This window comes from Megalobrama amblycephala, linkage group LG6, assembly GCF_018812025.1.
Source record: "Megalobrama amblycephala isolate DHTTF-2021 linkage group LG6, ASM1881202v1, whole genome shotgun sequence".
Lineage (NCBI taxonomy): Eukaryota > Metazoa > Chordata > Actinopteri > Cypriniformes > Xenocyprididae > Megalobrama > Megalobrama amblycephala.
In genome coordinates, this window is record NC_063049.1 from 9334830 (window position 1) to 9353009 (window position 18180).

At 38.4% G+C, this 18180-nt stretch overlaps 1 protein-coding gene across 8 annotated transcripts in view; it reads right to left on the reverse strand.

The window, feature by feature from the left end:
* Positions 1–18180, reverse strand: part of dip2a (disco-interacting protein 2 homolog A) — a 162487-nt gene that overhangs the window by 54952 nt on the left and 89355 nt on the right. For 6 of the 8 annotated variants that reach the window (XM_048192864.1, XM_048192863.1, XM_048192861.1 and 3 more), the window contains exon 2: positions 7615–7686. In XM_048192864.1, coding sequence (XP_048048821.1) covers positions 7615–7686 — 72 coding nt within the window. Of the gene's footprint in view, positions 1–7614; positions 7687–16295; positions 16498–18180 lie in introns of those variants that run through there. The other 2 variants (XM_048192868.1, XM_048192866.1) reach the window with 2 other exon arrangements.

Sequence of the window (18180 nt, forward strand, 5' to 3'; positions counted from 1 at the left end):
CTCGGGTCGATCGCATCAAAATCTACTTCCACGCACCATACTACCTACGGCCTACACCACTGCAGACATTTATTTACATTTAGTGTATTTATTTATTATGTACAGGGGTGGTTCTAGACCCATCTGAACGATCAGTCCAGCATTGCTCTCTCAAGAAAGCTCATCATTTTCACATGTTTTTAAGTCTGGTCAGTTTAAACATTCAAGTGATTTTAAGCCATTCAAGTGGGAGACGAACTCAATACTTGCCTGTCTTATAAGTATCCACATAAACACAGCCTACCGTGAATGCAAACTGTAAAGAAAATATTTGATGTGTATCAATATAACGTATCCATGCATTAGTTCTTAAAGTGACAGCAGCCTCATATACCTTCTGTTTCCTATGTTAATAATGTTTTAATAGGTATTCACTTCATACAGTTATACACACAAGTACTGTAAAGTACTGTTTATATAATATATATATATATATATATATATATATATATATATATATATAATATATACTGTTTATATAATATAATATTATATAATATATATAATTTGTATCTTTGTATTCTCTTGTATTCATTTGTTCTATTGCTTAAGAGTTGTTTATTCTTTCGGTAACACTTTATTTTAGGGTCTTTTAACTAGTTGCTTATTAGCATGCATATTACTATAATATTGGGAACAACAGCAACTCAGCCATGAAGTGGTAGGCCACGTAAAATCACAGAGCGGGGTCAGCGCATGCTGAGGCGCACAGTGCGCAGAAGTCGCCAACTTTCTGCAGAGTCAATAGCTACAGACCTCCAAACTTCATGTGGCCTTCAGATTAGCTCAAGAACAATGCATAGAGATCTTCATGGAATGGGTTTCCATGACCGAGCAGCTGCATCCAAGCCTTACATCTCCAAGTGCAATGCAAAGCGTTGGATGCAGTGGTGTAAAGCACGCCGCCACTGGACTCTAGAGCAGTGGAGGTATGTTGAATCACGCTTCTCTGTCTGGCAATCCCATGGACGAGTCTGGGTTTGGCGGTTGCCAGGAGAACGGTACTTGCCTAACTGTATTGTGCCAAATGTAAAGTTTGGTGGAGGGGGGATTATGGTGTGGGGTTGTTTTTCAGGGGTTGGGCTTGACCCCTTAGTTACAGTGAAAGGAACTCTTAATGCTTCAGCATACCAAGACATTTTGGACAATTTCATGCTCCCAACTTTATGGGAACAGTCAGGGGATGGCTCCTTCCTGTTCCAACATGACTGCACACCAGTGCACAAAGCAAGGTCCATAAAGACATGGATGAGCGAGTTTGGTGTGGAGGAACTTGACTGGCCTGCACAGAGTCCTGACCTCAACCCGACAGAACACCTTTGGGATGAATTAGAGCAGAGGCTGAGAGCCAGGCCTTCTCGCCAACATCACTGCCTGACCTCACAAATGCGCTTCTAGAAGAATGGTCAAAAATTCCCATAAACACACTCCTAAACCTTGTGGAAAGCCTTCCCAGAAGAGTTGAGGCTGTTATAGCTGCAAAGGGTGGGCCAACTCCATATTAAACCCTACGGATTAAGAATGGGATGTCATTAAAGTTCATGTGCACATAAAGGCAGGTGTCCCAAAACTTAAATAGTGTATATTGGCAAAATAGTGTATATTAGGCTGCTGTCACTTTAAGAACTGACACACGGATCCATTATACTGATACACATGCGTTACTGTTTACGTTCACTTAAAACAACTGACTGTGATTATGTGAATACTCCCCAAGACCTGCATTTTGACATTAAATTGTGTGTATTTGACTATTTCAGCACTACAAGCAGTGAAAAAGAACTCAATTCAGTACTGAGAGGTGGCTTTATGTGCGCACACTTTGGGTGTCAACACAAAATCTGCGGGAATGGATAAAATTATGCACAATGCATGAAATTCCATGCCGAAAATCAAGCCCTGTAACACCAACAATATTCATGTAATATTCAATATTATTGTCTGTCTATTCAATATTATTCTGTGGAAAATGAGTATTGGAAGCGTTTGAGATATTTCAGTATCGATATGTATTGAAAAATCAATATTTTTGACACTACACTGCACTTAGTTTATTATTTCAGATGCTTTTTTAAAAGACTATAATTGAAAAATGTATATATTATATATAATTCAACCCCCAACAGTGGCTAGTACGAGTGACTGCGTTACATGCCACTGCTGAAATATACCTGCATTTGGTGGGTTGGTGGGTGTTAATGTCAAGCCCTGGGCATGTGTAAGAATACTTGATTTATATATTTATATAATCTTTCTTTGTGTTTATCTGAAGAAAGAAAGTTATATACATCAGGGACAGCATGAGTCTGGGGGAAAATCTGTATATAGCACATGTACAGTAATAATCACAGCCTACTGAGGATGCACTCAAAGTGAGAATAAGTGACGGTAAATGATGCTTCACCTCTTCATTTAAACCTTCTGATTGAATCCTGAATGGCAGGGAGCTCAATGGCAATGTAATTTCTATGAATTTAGAAAAGCCTCCACCTTGCAGAAGGTCAAGACTGATGAGTCACGCAGCGCTGCGCTTATGTAAGATCATCATTGCTGTAGCTGCGGCAGCAGAAATGAGAAATGTTCTGATCTGAGGTCTAGTGACCTCTCTATCACAACAGTGAATGCTAACAAACAGGGAGAGATGAAGGACATCAAAGACAAATTGCATTTAAAAAACATAGTCCTGCTTTTGTCATATAGGATCTAAATGAAACCAAACTATCTATTTTTTGTGAAACTGTGACGTGAAGGAACATCTATCACAGGTTAAGACAACTAGTGACCTCTTATCTTTGTGTTAGTTTTTTTCCTGGAAAGTCAAAGAAAGCAACACAGGATTGTTTTCCTCCTCCCAAACCGTTTGCCTAGCAACCACTTCATAATGACCTCTTGCCCCGGGAATCACTGAAAGGAACTCCAGCTCCTGTGTTGACATGGTGGAGCATTCATTAGGGTAATATCCCCAAACAACCACACTGAGCTCAGGAAAGGTCACATACTTAACCAAAGGACACAAAGACGGATAAACACAGGCGTCGCCAACTGTAGGACTAGTTTAGGATAAGTAGAATATTCGGAACTACATTATGTGTTAATCCCGCAGTTTGTAAAATCACACACACAAAAAAAGTGTGTACAGTAACATGATCTTCCCAAAACTTTTGAATGGTACTGTATAAACATGCGTTCATCTGACAACTTTACAGATCAAATGCCACATGTGAATGGAAGACTTAATATAAGTGTTTATTTTTGTTATATTTAACAAAAAATAAACCCTCTGGGTTGCTATGTTCCCCGTAGGCTTTATACTGCAAACATGATTGTTATTCATTTAAGTATCTCTTATTAAAACATCTCTTGTTTCCTCTGTTATTAGGTCCATCATAACTGCTTTAGGTCTTCCCAATAATTGCACAGTATCAGCATTATAACACTGCTGCTGTTTCTATCAGCTGTGGGTCCTGTGAGGGCTGGACTGCTTCTGGGAAACTCTCCACCTCAAAACCTCCAATCCTGCTTAACTCAACAAAAGCTTACTCACGGCTAAAGTTGTTTAAGGACAATAAGACAGTCTGTAACATCAAAAGAAGTGAGGAGTGCTGGTTCATAAGCGCTAACACACACGGCCTATGCAGAACCACTGATACAATGTCCTGATAGCGTGTGTAATCTCCACAGCTTCACAAAGGCCCAACTATGTGCAAAGATAACACAGCAGTAAATGCTACAAGTAGCTCTGTCCAGTTGCTAAGCAAGTAAATGCCCCTCCACAGTTGGCTGATAACCAACCAATCACATTCCTGCTTCCAAATGATTGTTACCAGTCTGATCTGGACAGGATGTTTCAGAAGATGCAACAATGTAACAATTAGAAGATTCCTAGGAGATGTGCCAGCCTTAATGGCCGAGGCCTCATTAGGAGTCTTGATCGTAATGAGCTTTAATTGGTTACATAAACAGATAGATTTGAGATTTCACAAGAAACGGCTTAGCTACTTAGATTTGTGCAGCTCTAGTGCCTGAGTACAATATTGGTGAACTAGAACTTTCCGGCACAAATTGTGTGCAGTTTTCTTCTTTGTTCTGAGGTAGAGGACATCAACTGTGAACATGACCACACAGATTCAAAGACCAATTCAGAGGGCCAAATCTTTATGACCTCTTTGACATCCCTTGTGAAAAGAAGTGCACTTAATTGTATTGAATGTGTAGTGTACTTCAAATCTTATATTTAAAAAAAAAAAAAAGCTGTATACACTGTAAAAAAAATAATTGTTGGTTTACTTAAAAAAGTAAGTTATCTGGTTGCCTTAAAATTTTGAGTTCACTGAAATTAAAAATTTGAGTTAATACAAGGAAGGCAATTGGTTAAATCAACAGAAACTCAAAATATTATGTTGTCTAAACCACATTAATTATCTAAGTCGATTTGACAAAAGAAAAGGCCATTTAAGTGCACTTAAAGAGCATTATGTTTTTAATGCTTTAAAAAGTACACTTATTTTGAAGTGTTGACTAACATACTAAAGCACATGCAAAGTACTTGTTTATAATTTTAACTGCTTGTTATTCAATATTACATTTAAAGTTGATATATTTTAAATGTACGAAATTGCAAATTCATCTTTATAAATGTGTAATTACAAACATATTTAAATACATGATTAACAAATTTAAACAGAAATGACATTAAAGTATATTTTGGTTTATCACAAATATTTGTCAGTACATTCAGCAGTAACTTTAACCAGGCAAAAGAAGTAATTATGAAATTACATATAAATATGTATTTAAGTCCTACTTAAGTGGGTCAAAAAGCACAGTTCAGCTGATTGCATTTAATATAAATTTAAACTACACTCTAAAAAAATGCTTGGTTGAAAACAACCCAAGTTGGGTTGAAAATGGACAAACCCAGAGATTGGGTTGTTTTAACCCAATGGTTGGGTTAAAATGTTTGCCTATCCTGCTGGGCAGTTTTATTTAACCCAACTAGTGTTTAAAAAAATACTGTATTGTTGCTTCAAAATAAGTTGTTGATCCCATAATATGTTGGAAATGAACATTTATTAATATGTTTAACAAATAATAATTAAACAATAAACATGTATTAAATTGCTTGTTAATAAATGTACACCTTTTGATTATTATTGTTGCTTCTAGTAATTATGTGTCTGATTTTTAATTTCCAACCTATTTTGGGTTCATTTTATAGGTCATTTTTAAACAATAGTTGAGTTAAATAAAACTGCCCAGCAGGTTGAGCAAACATTTAACCCAACCAATGGGTTGGTCCATTTCAACCCAATTTGGGTTGTTTTCAACCCAGAATTTTTTAGTGTATAATACATGTTTAATTAATTTCAACATGCACTTAAGTGTTACGTGTAAAGTGCAATTAAGTGAAAAAGTTACATTCAGTTCACTCTTTGGTATATTCTTTTAAAGTATATTTCTGTAATAAGTACTTTTTTCAAACATATGCTAAAGTCTACTTCTTGTACACAAGGGTTTCAGGACCCGAGGAGCACAGAGAGGATCATGGGAGGAAGTGTGGTGGTCTGTTAGCCAGCTTAGAAAACAACAAAGACAAACCCCACAATGGAGAGCCATCTCTGCTGCAAGGCTGATTTAAAATCAAGTCCTGATTCTCCGTTTCTAAGCCAAACCAAAAATATAGAGTGGGGGCCCAGACAGACGTTCACTTTTCCACAAGCCACCGCAACCATCATAAAATACGTATGCAGGGACAATCTAAAATTAAACATACACAAGGAATACAGATTGAGCAGGGACAGAGCCCTGAGGGGGTTGTTCAGAAAGACACGAGCAGTCGAAATATTGACCGTCACGTGTGAACAAAATCACCAAAACAGATGCCATTGATCTGAATGGGGGAGATAACCTGTGACATCCACTTCTGTTGAGGGCCTTTGGCTTTTCCCATCAGTGCCGTTACTGTTAACTATTGTACAACTAAAACTATTGAAATGAAGCTACAATAAAATAAAACATAGGCCTAAATATTAAAAGAAAAACTTAAACGTAACAAAAAATGTAAGAAATGTTGTCTTGGCAAATAATTGAAATTATTAAAACTTGCACTAAAATGAAAACTAATCGAACATTTTAATACATATTATAATAGTATATAAGTAATAATATAAAATAACACTGTTTCCTACAAGATCAGTGTTGAGAAAAGACAACTGTGTGCAATTTTTGCAGTAGAATTTCACCCAAAAATGTCCTGATTAATTCACTCTCAAATCAGTTTTCTTTTTTTTTTTTCATTCAAATATGGCACATCAAGATACATCAAGCCAGGACACAGAATAATGTTAATAACATTTGGTTAAAAACATAATTCACACATTTTTACTGAACGCAAACATGAGAAAGCAATGTCGAATAGGAAGCTGTTCTTCGAATAACAATAAAAAAAAATGTCCAGCCTGTTCCTCACACAGAGCTACTGTCTGACTGCAGACAATACTTGGAAAACAACGCAGAAGTCACATGGACAATTTTATTATGACACTTTTAAGATGACTTTTGGACCTCAACAGCTCCAGTCTCAATTCACTTTCATTTTATGGAACAAGCAGTGTGAACATTCTGCTCATCTTTTTGAGTTACACAGAAGAAAGACTTCACATGACTTTGGAATGACATAAAAGTCTAGTTCAGTCATGAAACTCTATATGGCGCAGGCTTATAGATCCTTTATATGCAGTCTGACAATCACATTCAAATAGTCTGGTTCAGTGTTTGCTGTAGGCTGGTCCTGCAGCGCTATCAGAGTTCTGCTGAACCCCTCCACCTCCCCAGCTCCACCTGCCTAAATCTGCTACGGGATTTATGTGTGTCTATTTATGCAGCAGCAGCATATCTTACATGTTCACAGCAGCGTGTCTGTGTACCTATTAGTAGTAACTTGCTCTACAGCAGGAGCATCAGCAACAACAGTGTAGCAAATCTAGTCCACCGAGACTAAATACATTAGCATGCTAAAACTATTCAGAGAGTTGCCATGATTGAAATAATGACATAATTTTCATTTTTGGGTGAACTATCCCATGTTCCAAATAAAACACATGAATAAGACAAATTTAAGACTCCAAAAGGAAGAATTTCTTACATTTTAGAGGTGAAAGAGCAAGGATCCATAAATAATTGTCACGTCTGTATTCTGCATATGGAAAGAGATATCATGCCTGGATATATGGGCAGTTGCTAGCCACCCCAAACCAAACAACAAAGACACACACCACATAATTGAGAGTTTAAGGCAGTTTGAACCCTGCGCTTAGTATTTAGTTTTATAGTGTGGATAACTCCTATTCCCCAGAGAGACACACACATTGTTTCCATTAGCTCAGAGTATCCTTGACAGTACCGAAAGCATCCATGTATTTCAGATCATTCCAGACCGCAGTAAGACTCGAAAAGTTGGGTCGAAGGTCGAAGAGGTGACAAGTGAGGATTTTATAACCTAGACATGCACCGTGAGTGAAAATACTTCATTAAACAGTGGCTGTACAGTACAGTTGTTAAGAGTGAGCTGTTTACCTTGTATCTGGGGTATGTAGGGCGCCAATAATTTCCCTCTTTTCTTTTCATAGCCTTTCTGTGTGATGTCACCTACAGAGAGAGAGAGACAGAGAAAAAAGGGATTGTGATGAATCATGTATTCTGTGTTTGAAAAGCTGGCATCACATTGCTCAGAGTCAGCCCACTGTCCTGGCACAGCAGGGCACAGAGAAAGTTCACTGGTGCGCTGAGCTCCACACGGCCCGTAAACATCCAGCACAGACATGAATCCCAGTACAAAAACACAAATATCACTGAGGCCTCCAGTGTTCACTCGTAACATAACTTTTGCTAAAACGACCCTGCTGAAAAGACAACATGAATTTCCACCTGCACTGTAATAACTACCTTGAGAAGATATTGCCCTAATCAAACCCGTACTTTTGTTGTTGTAAATAAATATAGTCAGACTGATTCAGTGATATGAAATCTTCTTTTGTTTCAATAAAGTTCCCCAAAAAATAAGCCAGAAGAAGGTCAGTTGACCAAACTATTTGTGTGATACTGAAAACTTGAGTAGTGTGCAGGATTTATATCACAAAACACTGGTTATCTGGAAGATTTATGCTGGTTAGTACTGGTCTGGCTGATGGACCAGCACAGCTTAACTGGTGAAGCTAGTCATCGGAATGGTCCTGTTAGTGAAGCTGGGCAAGTTAAGCTAGTTATGAATTTTGGTAAGAAAACCAGCATCCAAAACACAGCACACAGTGGACCTAAAAAGTCTGGACATTGAGTCACACTGCATGAATGTCACTCCATCAAATAACAAAATATGGAACCAATGCACTACTATTGTCACGATTCCCTATGTCTCTGTTTTTGATATTCATTTGTCCTGGTCAGTTCCTGTTTCTTTAGTTGCCATAGTTATTCATTGTTTGGTTGACCTGGTACTCATGTTCTTATGTATTTAAACACTCAGTGTTCATCTGTTCTTTGTCTTGTGTTAACGTTTCCTGCTGGCGTATCTCTTTTTCGTTCCTAGTGTTTATTAAATGTTATTTCATCGATCATCTGCATCAAGCCTCATTGTTCTGGATTATCAAGTCAAGCCGACATGTGACAACCATACTATTGAATTAAATTAATCAGCAAGGACACATTAAAAGTTTGAACTACATTGTCATATACAATATGCTAGTGCAAGTATATAACAATTAGTTCAAACTTTGACCTGTGGAGGGCAGTAATACACTTAGCAGTGTCTACACTGCTGGAATTCAAATAGAGAAGAAGAAGAAGAAGAGAGCTAGTTCAAGATGAGCATTTATGGTTAAAACATATAAAATTTGTATTTTTTTTTTTTTTTTTTTTAGAAAATGAGCGATGGTTTCTCTATATAAGACTCTTATTTCTTGTCTGGGATCACGTAGAGCCCTTTGAAGCTGCACTGAAACTGACATTTTGACCTTCAACCGTTTTGAGGCCATTGAAGTCCACTATATGGAGAAAAATCCTGGAATGTTTTCATCAAAAACCTTAATTTCTTTTCGACTGAAGACAGAAAGACATGAACATCTTGGATGACATGGAGGTGAGTAAATTATCAGGAAATTTTAATTCGAAAGTGGACTAATCCTTTAAAGCATGGAAAAAAAAAACTTTTGAACAGTAGTGAACTCTTCAACAGAAGAGAATTAGGAAGCATGTACTAGTCTAAAACAAACCTTCAAACCTAAACACATTACATTTAATGTACTGCACAAGTCTGCTACAGCAGATGTTCAATAAATCAGCTGAGAATTTTTACTCCAAACTTCATAAATACTTATTAAAATATAATTCCAATGACACACTTGGAGTGATTTTCCTCCTGCAGATATTGCTGACAGCAGTCTGGCCTCTGAAACACACGCTTAATTACAGGCTGTCCGGGACACATGATATTTTATAAACTAATGGAGACCTTTCCGATCAGTAATGCCACCACAATGACACGGGCAGAGCTCCGCTGGCACACTTCACTTACTCCTCAATCACACGAAGAAGAAATAGACACCGAAAATCAACAGAATGAGAAATGACAACATATAATGCTGAAAACAGTGTCACGGTCAGTTGAGTCTGTCTTCTGGTAGATGGACAGATAAATGGACAGATAAAAGCAGGAGAGCCTATGACAGTTACAATAGCATGTGCTCAGCTGGGATTTATTGACATGAAACCCACGATCAGACATTACAATGATAAAACAGGCCAAAAAAGCACGAAAATAACCCCAAGTGAACCAACCAATCAGGTCACAGTGACTGGTTTATAGTATTATGTATAGTATAAGATTCATGGTTGGTCAGAGATCAGAAATTAAAATTCTAGCTGATACCGATAAACTTTTTTTTTGCATGATAACCGATAAATGGCTGATACAGAAATTATATACTTTTTTTGTCTAAATAAATAAAAAATAAAACATTAAAAACCAACATCAATCATCCGATAAGTTAATTGATTTTTTAATGTCTATGATGTGCAAGTAAATTAAAAATGAACACTAAAAAACTCAAATCAATCGGCAGATACCGATAAGCTTACAAGCTTAGAATTTTTTTTTTCATCTTAAGGCCGATAACCGATAAATGAAAGATGTGGTGAAAAATAACTTGGAGGCTGGGAAAAGTGTCACACTGGTGCAGTTTGGGAATGTCGAAGCCTTGTGTCGGGATGCTTATTCCCTTGTTATCCTGAATCACCCTGCTTCACTCCAAGATCCCAGCATCTAAAGAAGCTTTTTCTCTTCTAACAAAAGCCATATTGATTCAGCGTGGAGGCCACGGCCCTGCTGACTGACACCACTAAAGAAAAGTGAGGCTCCCAAACAGTCTCTGACACATTCCCCTCCCCGAGCCTTTCCCAGCCGCCCGGAGAGGATGAGAAAAACCTCCGCACAACACCGGGAGGGGGGCGCTGGGAAAACATAACACTCAAACAGCTGGGTCACCAATCAACACGTCTAACCTGCCATCACAACGCCCATCATTTTACCTTAAAGATATGGCAAAGTTGACGCCGAAGGCTAGAAACAAGACTTGTCTGCAAGAAATACGGACAAGTTCACAAAGTGAGCGAGATGTTGAGCGGGTGACAGCAGAGGTGTGATCAGCAGATGGACACTGCTGCCAGTGTGTTCAGATGCCCCTGAGTCACCATCATGAGTGAGAGGTCTACTGTCTCCAGCGCGAGATGTGGATCATGCACACAATGCAGTACTGTAGCAGACCTGACGCATGCATTGTCTGCTCAAACACAGAGCGCGCGGTGCAACACGGCCGCAGACACACAATGGAGGGCTATTCTCCTGCCCACAGACCTCTCTGAACTGCCTTCTTCTGATACAGGAGACCTTCGCTCATCCAGGCCAGAGTAATGCTGAGACACAGATTTATGGAAGAAAATTAATGACAAATGTTTTTGAAACAAAAAATGAATTGCATTAACTGTGCTTGCATTTTAATGCATTGTATTTTTAGGGCTTGTTTTTATGGGCTGAAATTCAACATGGTTGCATATTTAAGCTGTGAATATTTCAATTCAAAACATTTCACACACATTTTAAAATGCAAGCCCTGAAAAGTCAATGTCAAAAACATTTGGCATTAATTTTCTTCCATACAGTGTACTGAGGAAAGTACATGTACAGAATACTGGGTCACACTTTATATTAAATTAAATGTCCTTATACATTTGATACAATATACTTATTAAAACATGTCAGTTCATTACAATTACATTCAAAGTACTTGCATTTAGTTTGTTACGTTGTTAACTGTAACCCCTAATCCAAACCTATTAAAATGATATGCTATTTTGTCTAGATAAATTAAAAATAAAACACTAAAAACTAAAAATCTATCAGCCAATAAGCTGTTATTCTGTTTAATGTTAAGGCATATAAATGATAAATGGCTGATATTCGCCATAGTTTACAATGTTTTATCTAAATAAATAAAAAATCTAAAATCAAATGCTACGAATGAATTTAGTCACAACATTACAATGCACAGCATCAAAAGGGGAAATTCCTTTTGAGAGTGTTCTTAAATTATTAACGATTTTAAAGATCAACTTTAAGTGAGTGCTAGATGATGGCAAAAGTAATGTAAATGTAAAAACAGGGTAAACGAGCATGTACGATTAAACATTCATTGCAGGCCAATTTATGGTCGACATCAATCAATACCGCTAAGTCTTAAAAATATATATCCAATATTAACCACTAACCAACATGATAATCTATATAGATGAATAAGTCAGAAAAAAGCATGAAGACTTGAACTGTGGCCTGGCATTTAATGCATACATTGAGCTTGTGCAGGTGGTGTGAGTTCGAATCTGGCTTGCAACATTTCATGATCCAGTTTCCAAATCAGTTTCTGTATTCACATGATTCTTACTTACTGATAGATGACATATTGCCCAGACATATGGGCATGACATAACTGGCCATTAATCATTCAAAATGTTTTATTCATCTGTATATTACCTCAGTATTATGGTGTGCTCACATTTACCATTGTTTGGCCAAATTTCGCAGGCAGTGTCCAGTCATTTAAATAAGAATCTGCTTAAAGTTCACATGAATTCAGCTCAATGATCAACAGAAAGCAGCTTGGTTTGGAAGTGACTTCTGTGCGAAACGTTCTTCATGCATCGCTACACTACTATAGACAATTGACCTTTTTTCCCTGCAAACAATTACAGAGTCTGACTGCACCTTCACACTGGCCTTTGGACACACCCTACTCTGACCATAGAAAACAAACATATCGGTTGACCACTACCACTACTATCAAAAAATGTATTTAGCAATCAATAGAGATGCTAAGATGAACAATGGGAAGATGTGATTAATGCCCAGCCCCACAGCAAGAGCTTTAAATGATGCTCGAGTTCAGAGCACTTGAAGATAAAAGTCAAAGGTCAATGATCTGCCCCTGTGTGCGCGGTGAGTAAGAGGTGACGGCGGTACGGATGGGGATCAGGTGCACATCCCTTCCACATCAAACCATAAGAACTGGCCATTAGCCGCTGATGGGGACACAGTCAGGTGGCCTCAGCTGCCACACACACACACACACACACACACAGAAGAGGCGAAATTCTGACTTCAAATACGAACCTACAGTTTGTGACAATATGATAAACTGGGGAGGCACCAACTGACCAATCACAAAATATTATTGATTCATACCTAAAAGTCAACATGAAATTACATTCACAACCCCAAAACATGATGTATTAGTGATATCAGCTGATATATGTTCATTTTTTTAAGGTTATCGGTCCAAAAAGAAAATTTGGTCAATATATTAAAGCAGATAAATAATGGATTATTTCCTTCAGCCGAGACACTTGTGCACTGTCTACCATGATGGTTTTGAATTGCTTGAAATATGACTGAAATCACTCAAAAAATGAAAACACAGTTAAGTTCAACATGAACAGCACAAGTCTGTCATATAGGCAACATAATATTATAATGAGAACATTATAATTGTGTGTTTGGGACATGGCTTTTAATGGTGAGACTTTTGTTTTTGTAATCAGGCTCTCAAAAATTATATAAAAATTTGGATTTAGATTTATCAGCCAATATCTCGGTTATCGGCTTTCAAATATAAAGAATTATCCGTTATCGGTATCGGCCAAAAGTTTCATATTGGTGCATCCCTAATTAGTGAGTGAAACAAGATATTCAATAAAAAAAATAATTATTGCACATTAATCAAATTATGTGATCGAAGAGTACTTGATAAACAAATAAAAATTAGTAAAAATGAAAGTAATAATTCTGCAATTGTGTTAGTATTGGCCAATGACTTGTGGCTTGTGAAAAGAAGTACACTTTAGCATAAAACAGAGTACTTATTATGGAAATAATATGCTTTATAAGAATGTACTTAAGTGTGAACTGAATGTTTTCAGACACGTCACTGCATGTTAACTGCAGTTAAATGAAAATGTATAAAGTGTACTTAAGTGTGTAAACATTCATGAAAGTGTCTCTCTTTAAGTGCACTTAAGTGGCCTTTTATTTCATTATATTACATTCTAAAGTATGGCTTTTTGAAAATATATGTAACGCAGTTTGTTGATACGGGAAGAAGGAGGCGGGAACCGGCGAACGTTCAACATATACTTTAATATAAAATAAACAAAGAGCAAAACGAAAGTAATGCCAGCAGAACCTCACGGAAGTCTGCCGGCCACACAAACATAATAAAACATAAAATAACGTCGCTCCCCCTTTTATGCTTCCGGAGCTCCTCCGTGAGAGACTCGAGGCCGGTGCAACTCGCTACTGAAGATCGTTATCACTCGCGCCGTTCCCTCATGGCTCTCGCCTGCCCTGCTCGTCACAATATACTTTTAAGATTTGAAGTACACTACAGTACAAGTGCACATTCAATACAATTAAGAACAATTAAGAGCGTAATCAAATTAGCCACTTCCTTTTTCAGAGTTCCTGCGGGCACAGATTGTGTTTCGGCCCAGTAACAGGGCTAAAATTTTATCACTGCACCCCTAGGATACTGTATATCCAACCCAAGCCTCGATTGCCTCTTTCTTTTCCTCTACCATCATCATCATCATCATCATCATTACTGTGACTGCTGTCTGTTGTCCATCACTCACTATTTCAAATGCTCCTCTCAGTCTCGTTTCTCCATCTCCATTATGTTTTCACCGCACACCAGACGTGTATTTATGTGCATTCCAGTCAGAGACTGACCCAGATTTCTGTCCTGACGAGTAATTTCTCATTCTAGTGGGAATGAGAAACTCTGGAGAGAAGAAGTGCCCGCTGACTCTCATTTACAGGTGCCACTCCATCTTGCTCTGGTGACATTTTGAGCAGCTACAAAACTCCCAGAGCTCCCCCATCCTTCAGATGACAGTAATTGACAGACAGCACTTCTTTCCTACCAGAAGGATTAATTTCATAGGACAATAACTTCCAATTCCCACAGGTTACAGACCTATGGAACTATAGAATTATGTCCACTGCTGACTGCCAGCCAACATGTGGAAGCATCAGTTTATTCCAGACAATCTTTTTATGTTAAAATACTTTCTCATATTCAAGTTTAGGGCTGGAATAAACTGCCCCACGTAGAAGGTGGTTGCCCCTCGTGACCTTGCGCAACATTCCCTAAAAGTTCTCTAAAGGTGACGAAAATTCCGAACCTTTACAGAACATTAGGGACGTTCCTAAAACGTCCTCTTTCAGTAATGAAAGTTCAAGGTTCCTTATATGACTTTAGGAGGACGTTCTCTTTTGGTTATTTTATGGTCACATAAGAACGTTACAATGAGGATATTTGGGACATTAAATGAACGTTCCCACACGGTCCTCTGTTGGTCATTTAATAACGTTGATGATATGAGTTTAGGGGGACATAATATTTTGGTTATTTTATGGTCGTGCAAGAACGTTACAAAGATGACATTTGGGAAGTTATTAGAACGTCCTATAGTAATCAGAACGTCCTGAATGTTCCCTGAAGGTCCACCAAATAACGTTCTCCAAACCTTAAAAGAACTCCACATCGTGATCGTCTTTGAACGTACTGGGAACATTACTAGACAATGTCCTTAACACCAGTGGGAATGTTCTGAGAATGTTCTGGGAACGTAAAATTTCTAGCAGGGTGTGTGACTTTTGCTCCAGTGCCATAAGTCAGAGCCAGTCTGCAGGTTTTGTACAGTCGGATTTGATGGATTTCACAGAAAATCTCATTGTGTATGATGGTCAAAGATTATTTTAGCTTCAGACTATGGCCCTGTTTACACTAGTGTGTTTTTGTTTTAAAACACATATGTTTTGTTACAGTTACACCTGTCGTTTACACTACGCCGGCATTTCCGAACCTCGAAAATTGAGACTTTCGAAAATGCTGCAGAGCCTATTTTAGTTTGAAAATGCCAGGGTTGCCCTTCAGTATAAATGTTCCAAAACGGAGACTTACGAAAATGATGGCATGGCTGCCCACGTTCGCTCTGCGTATCCTTGACGACCACGTAAACATTTTGTCATTTTTAGCAGCCATTGTACAGTTAAACTCTGCATTTTTTAAAATACATGATGAAAACACAGATGGAGTAGATTGAGTCCATCATGAGTTCAACATTTCACCCAATTTATACGCTGTTGAATGTTTGATGATCACGTTAGTTTACTTGTGTGTAAGCAACGCTTCTATCCGCTCCTTCTGGTTTACCCAGATCATCTTCTTCACTTGTTTTTGGATCTGGAGATTCTGTACTATTTCAGAAGATGTGTAACGGCGCCCCTTGCCCTATAACAGTGAAAACATGGATTGCCGGAAAAACACGTCATTTGTGGGGAAAGAGTTAATTTACTAGCATTTTCTGAGTGAAAATCGTTTCTGCACCATTTTTTTTTTTTAGTGTAGAGCAGAAATTGCACACTTCAATTTTAAATCTACACAAAAAATAGTAAAAGTCTAGTAAGAAGACACTCTCTTAAGATATGAGCACATCTCATGAGTTATTATTGTACATTTACGCTTCTGAGGAAATCCCAAAAGCTTTGTTTAATCCACAATAAGAACACGTTGCCTTCAAAGACGTGACACACACACAAGCACAAGCACACAAACCAGCGCAGGTGCACATATTTCAGACAGAGATCTCACCGGTCACATGGGTTTCACCTCCCAACGGCTGCCGTCATCCCTAGTGTCCTCTGCTGCCGTCTCTGTGAGCCCTATCACTATAAACAGCCCCTGCCCCGCCGTCAGAGAGCCCGGACCCCTGGGAATGAGTGGGAGGGGCCAGCCATTAGGCAGCATTTAGACATGGACCATCACTATGGAAGCAGGAGCTGCTCATGTCTGCATTCAGTCCAATCACACATACAGTCTCAGAGACCGTATCAGCATGACAAATCTCCACCATGAGACCCAGAAGAGAGAAAGTGCCAGGATCTTAAAGGGGACCTGTTATGCCCCTTTTACAAGATGTAAAAGTCTCTGGTGTCCCATGAATGTGTCTGTGAAGTTTCAGCTCAAAATCCCCCACAGATCATTTATTATAGCTTGTCAAATTTGCCCCTATTTGGGTGTGAGCAAAAACACGCCGTTTTTGTGTCCCTTTAAATGCAAATGAGCTGCTGCTTTAACAGCTCAACAACAACAAAGCTGGATAGTCTCACGCAGCCAAAATGAGGATTGTCAGTAACGGTGTTCAGCCGAAGTCGACACTGATGGAGAGACTCAGGAAGAAGTTACAACTTTTAGAATGAAACTGGACGTTTCTGAATGGTTAGTGGATAAATTTATGTAGCTGCTGTGGAGTTGATTCAACTCATCCACTAGCATGTGCCGTCGTGTTCATTTTTTGTGCAAATCCAGCAGCCCAACATGGCCACACCCCCTTTGTTGTGTGTTCTCGGGGGCGGGGATTATGTAAATTTTAGGGTTTGTGATGTCACCAACCCAGGAAGAAGCTTGTTGTAGTCTCTACCAGCTGTTTGTTGTAGTCCTTAAAAAGTGATTTCTGTAAAAGAAAATATCTCCCTTTGCATTGAACTTTGAGCGTCGTAACTTTGCAGATGTTGTTTATGATCAAACAGCAACATTATACACCAACTAAAGTTAAAAAAGTGAAATCATAATCAGCCACCCCTTTAATAATGATAGAGTAAACTCAGGCAACAAAAGCTCAGTGTTAAAAGAGTGTTCTAGGTTCAAAACAAGTTAATATCTACTGACAGCATCTGTGACATGTTGGCAATTACTACAGAAAATCTTTCTGACAGGTTTGTCAACAAATAAAAAAGAAGTGCATTTATAATGAGAGAGAGTCTATTGTATGCTTGCTGTCAAAACTGCAACAATTTATTAATTTATTTATTTTTACAAACTGAAGTACAGGGTGAAACTGATGTCTGTTTAGACATAAACAGATTATTTTAACATTTTCACTACATATAAATAGGCTTTAAAAATAAATCTTTGCAATATCAAATAATAAACAAAACCAATAAACAAGAATTCTCACACTCTTTCTCACCACCATCCCCCAAAACTCTCTCTCGCACACACACACCCACACACGCACACACAGCTTAGATCACAAAAGCAGTGAATAATGGCAGTACAGCAGAACACCAGCACAACATGAGATGAAAACAATAGGTCTGTGTGAAACGGCATCAAATAATGATCTGCAGACAATAATGAAGCGCACGTCTGATGCCCACCACACCCACTCTCCCCGCTGGCACTGATCACGGCGGTGCCAGCCTGGCAGAATCACTGCCAACCCCGTCTCTGCTGATCGCGCACAGCGGGACAAACTGCGACTGATTACTGCCGTTTACACAAACTCCTGCCAGTGAACTTTTCTGACAGAAAACACGTGAAAGACCCCCGCTAGCGCAGATGACTAATAATCAGCTTGATTTAAAAGACTTAGAAAAAGCCCTGCATTCCTTCATCATTAAACAGTTACTGATCTAACATCACAAACATTGTTCAAGAACAGAATAATCACAAATGAGATCTCAACACAGCAATG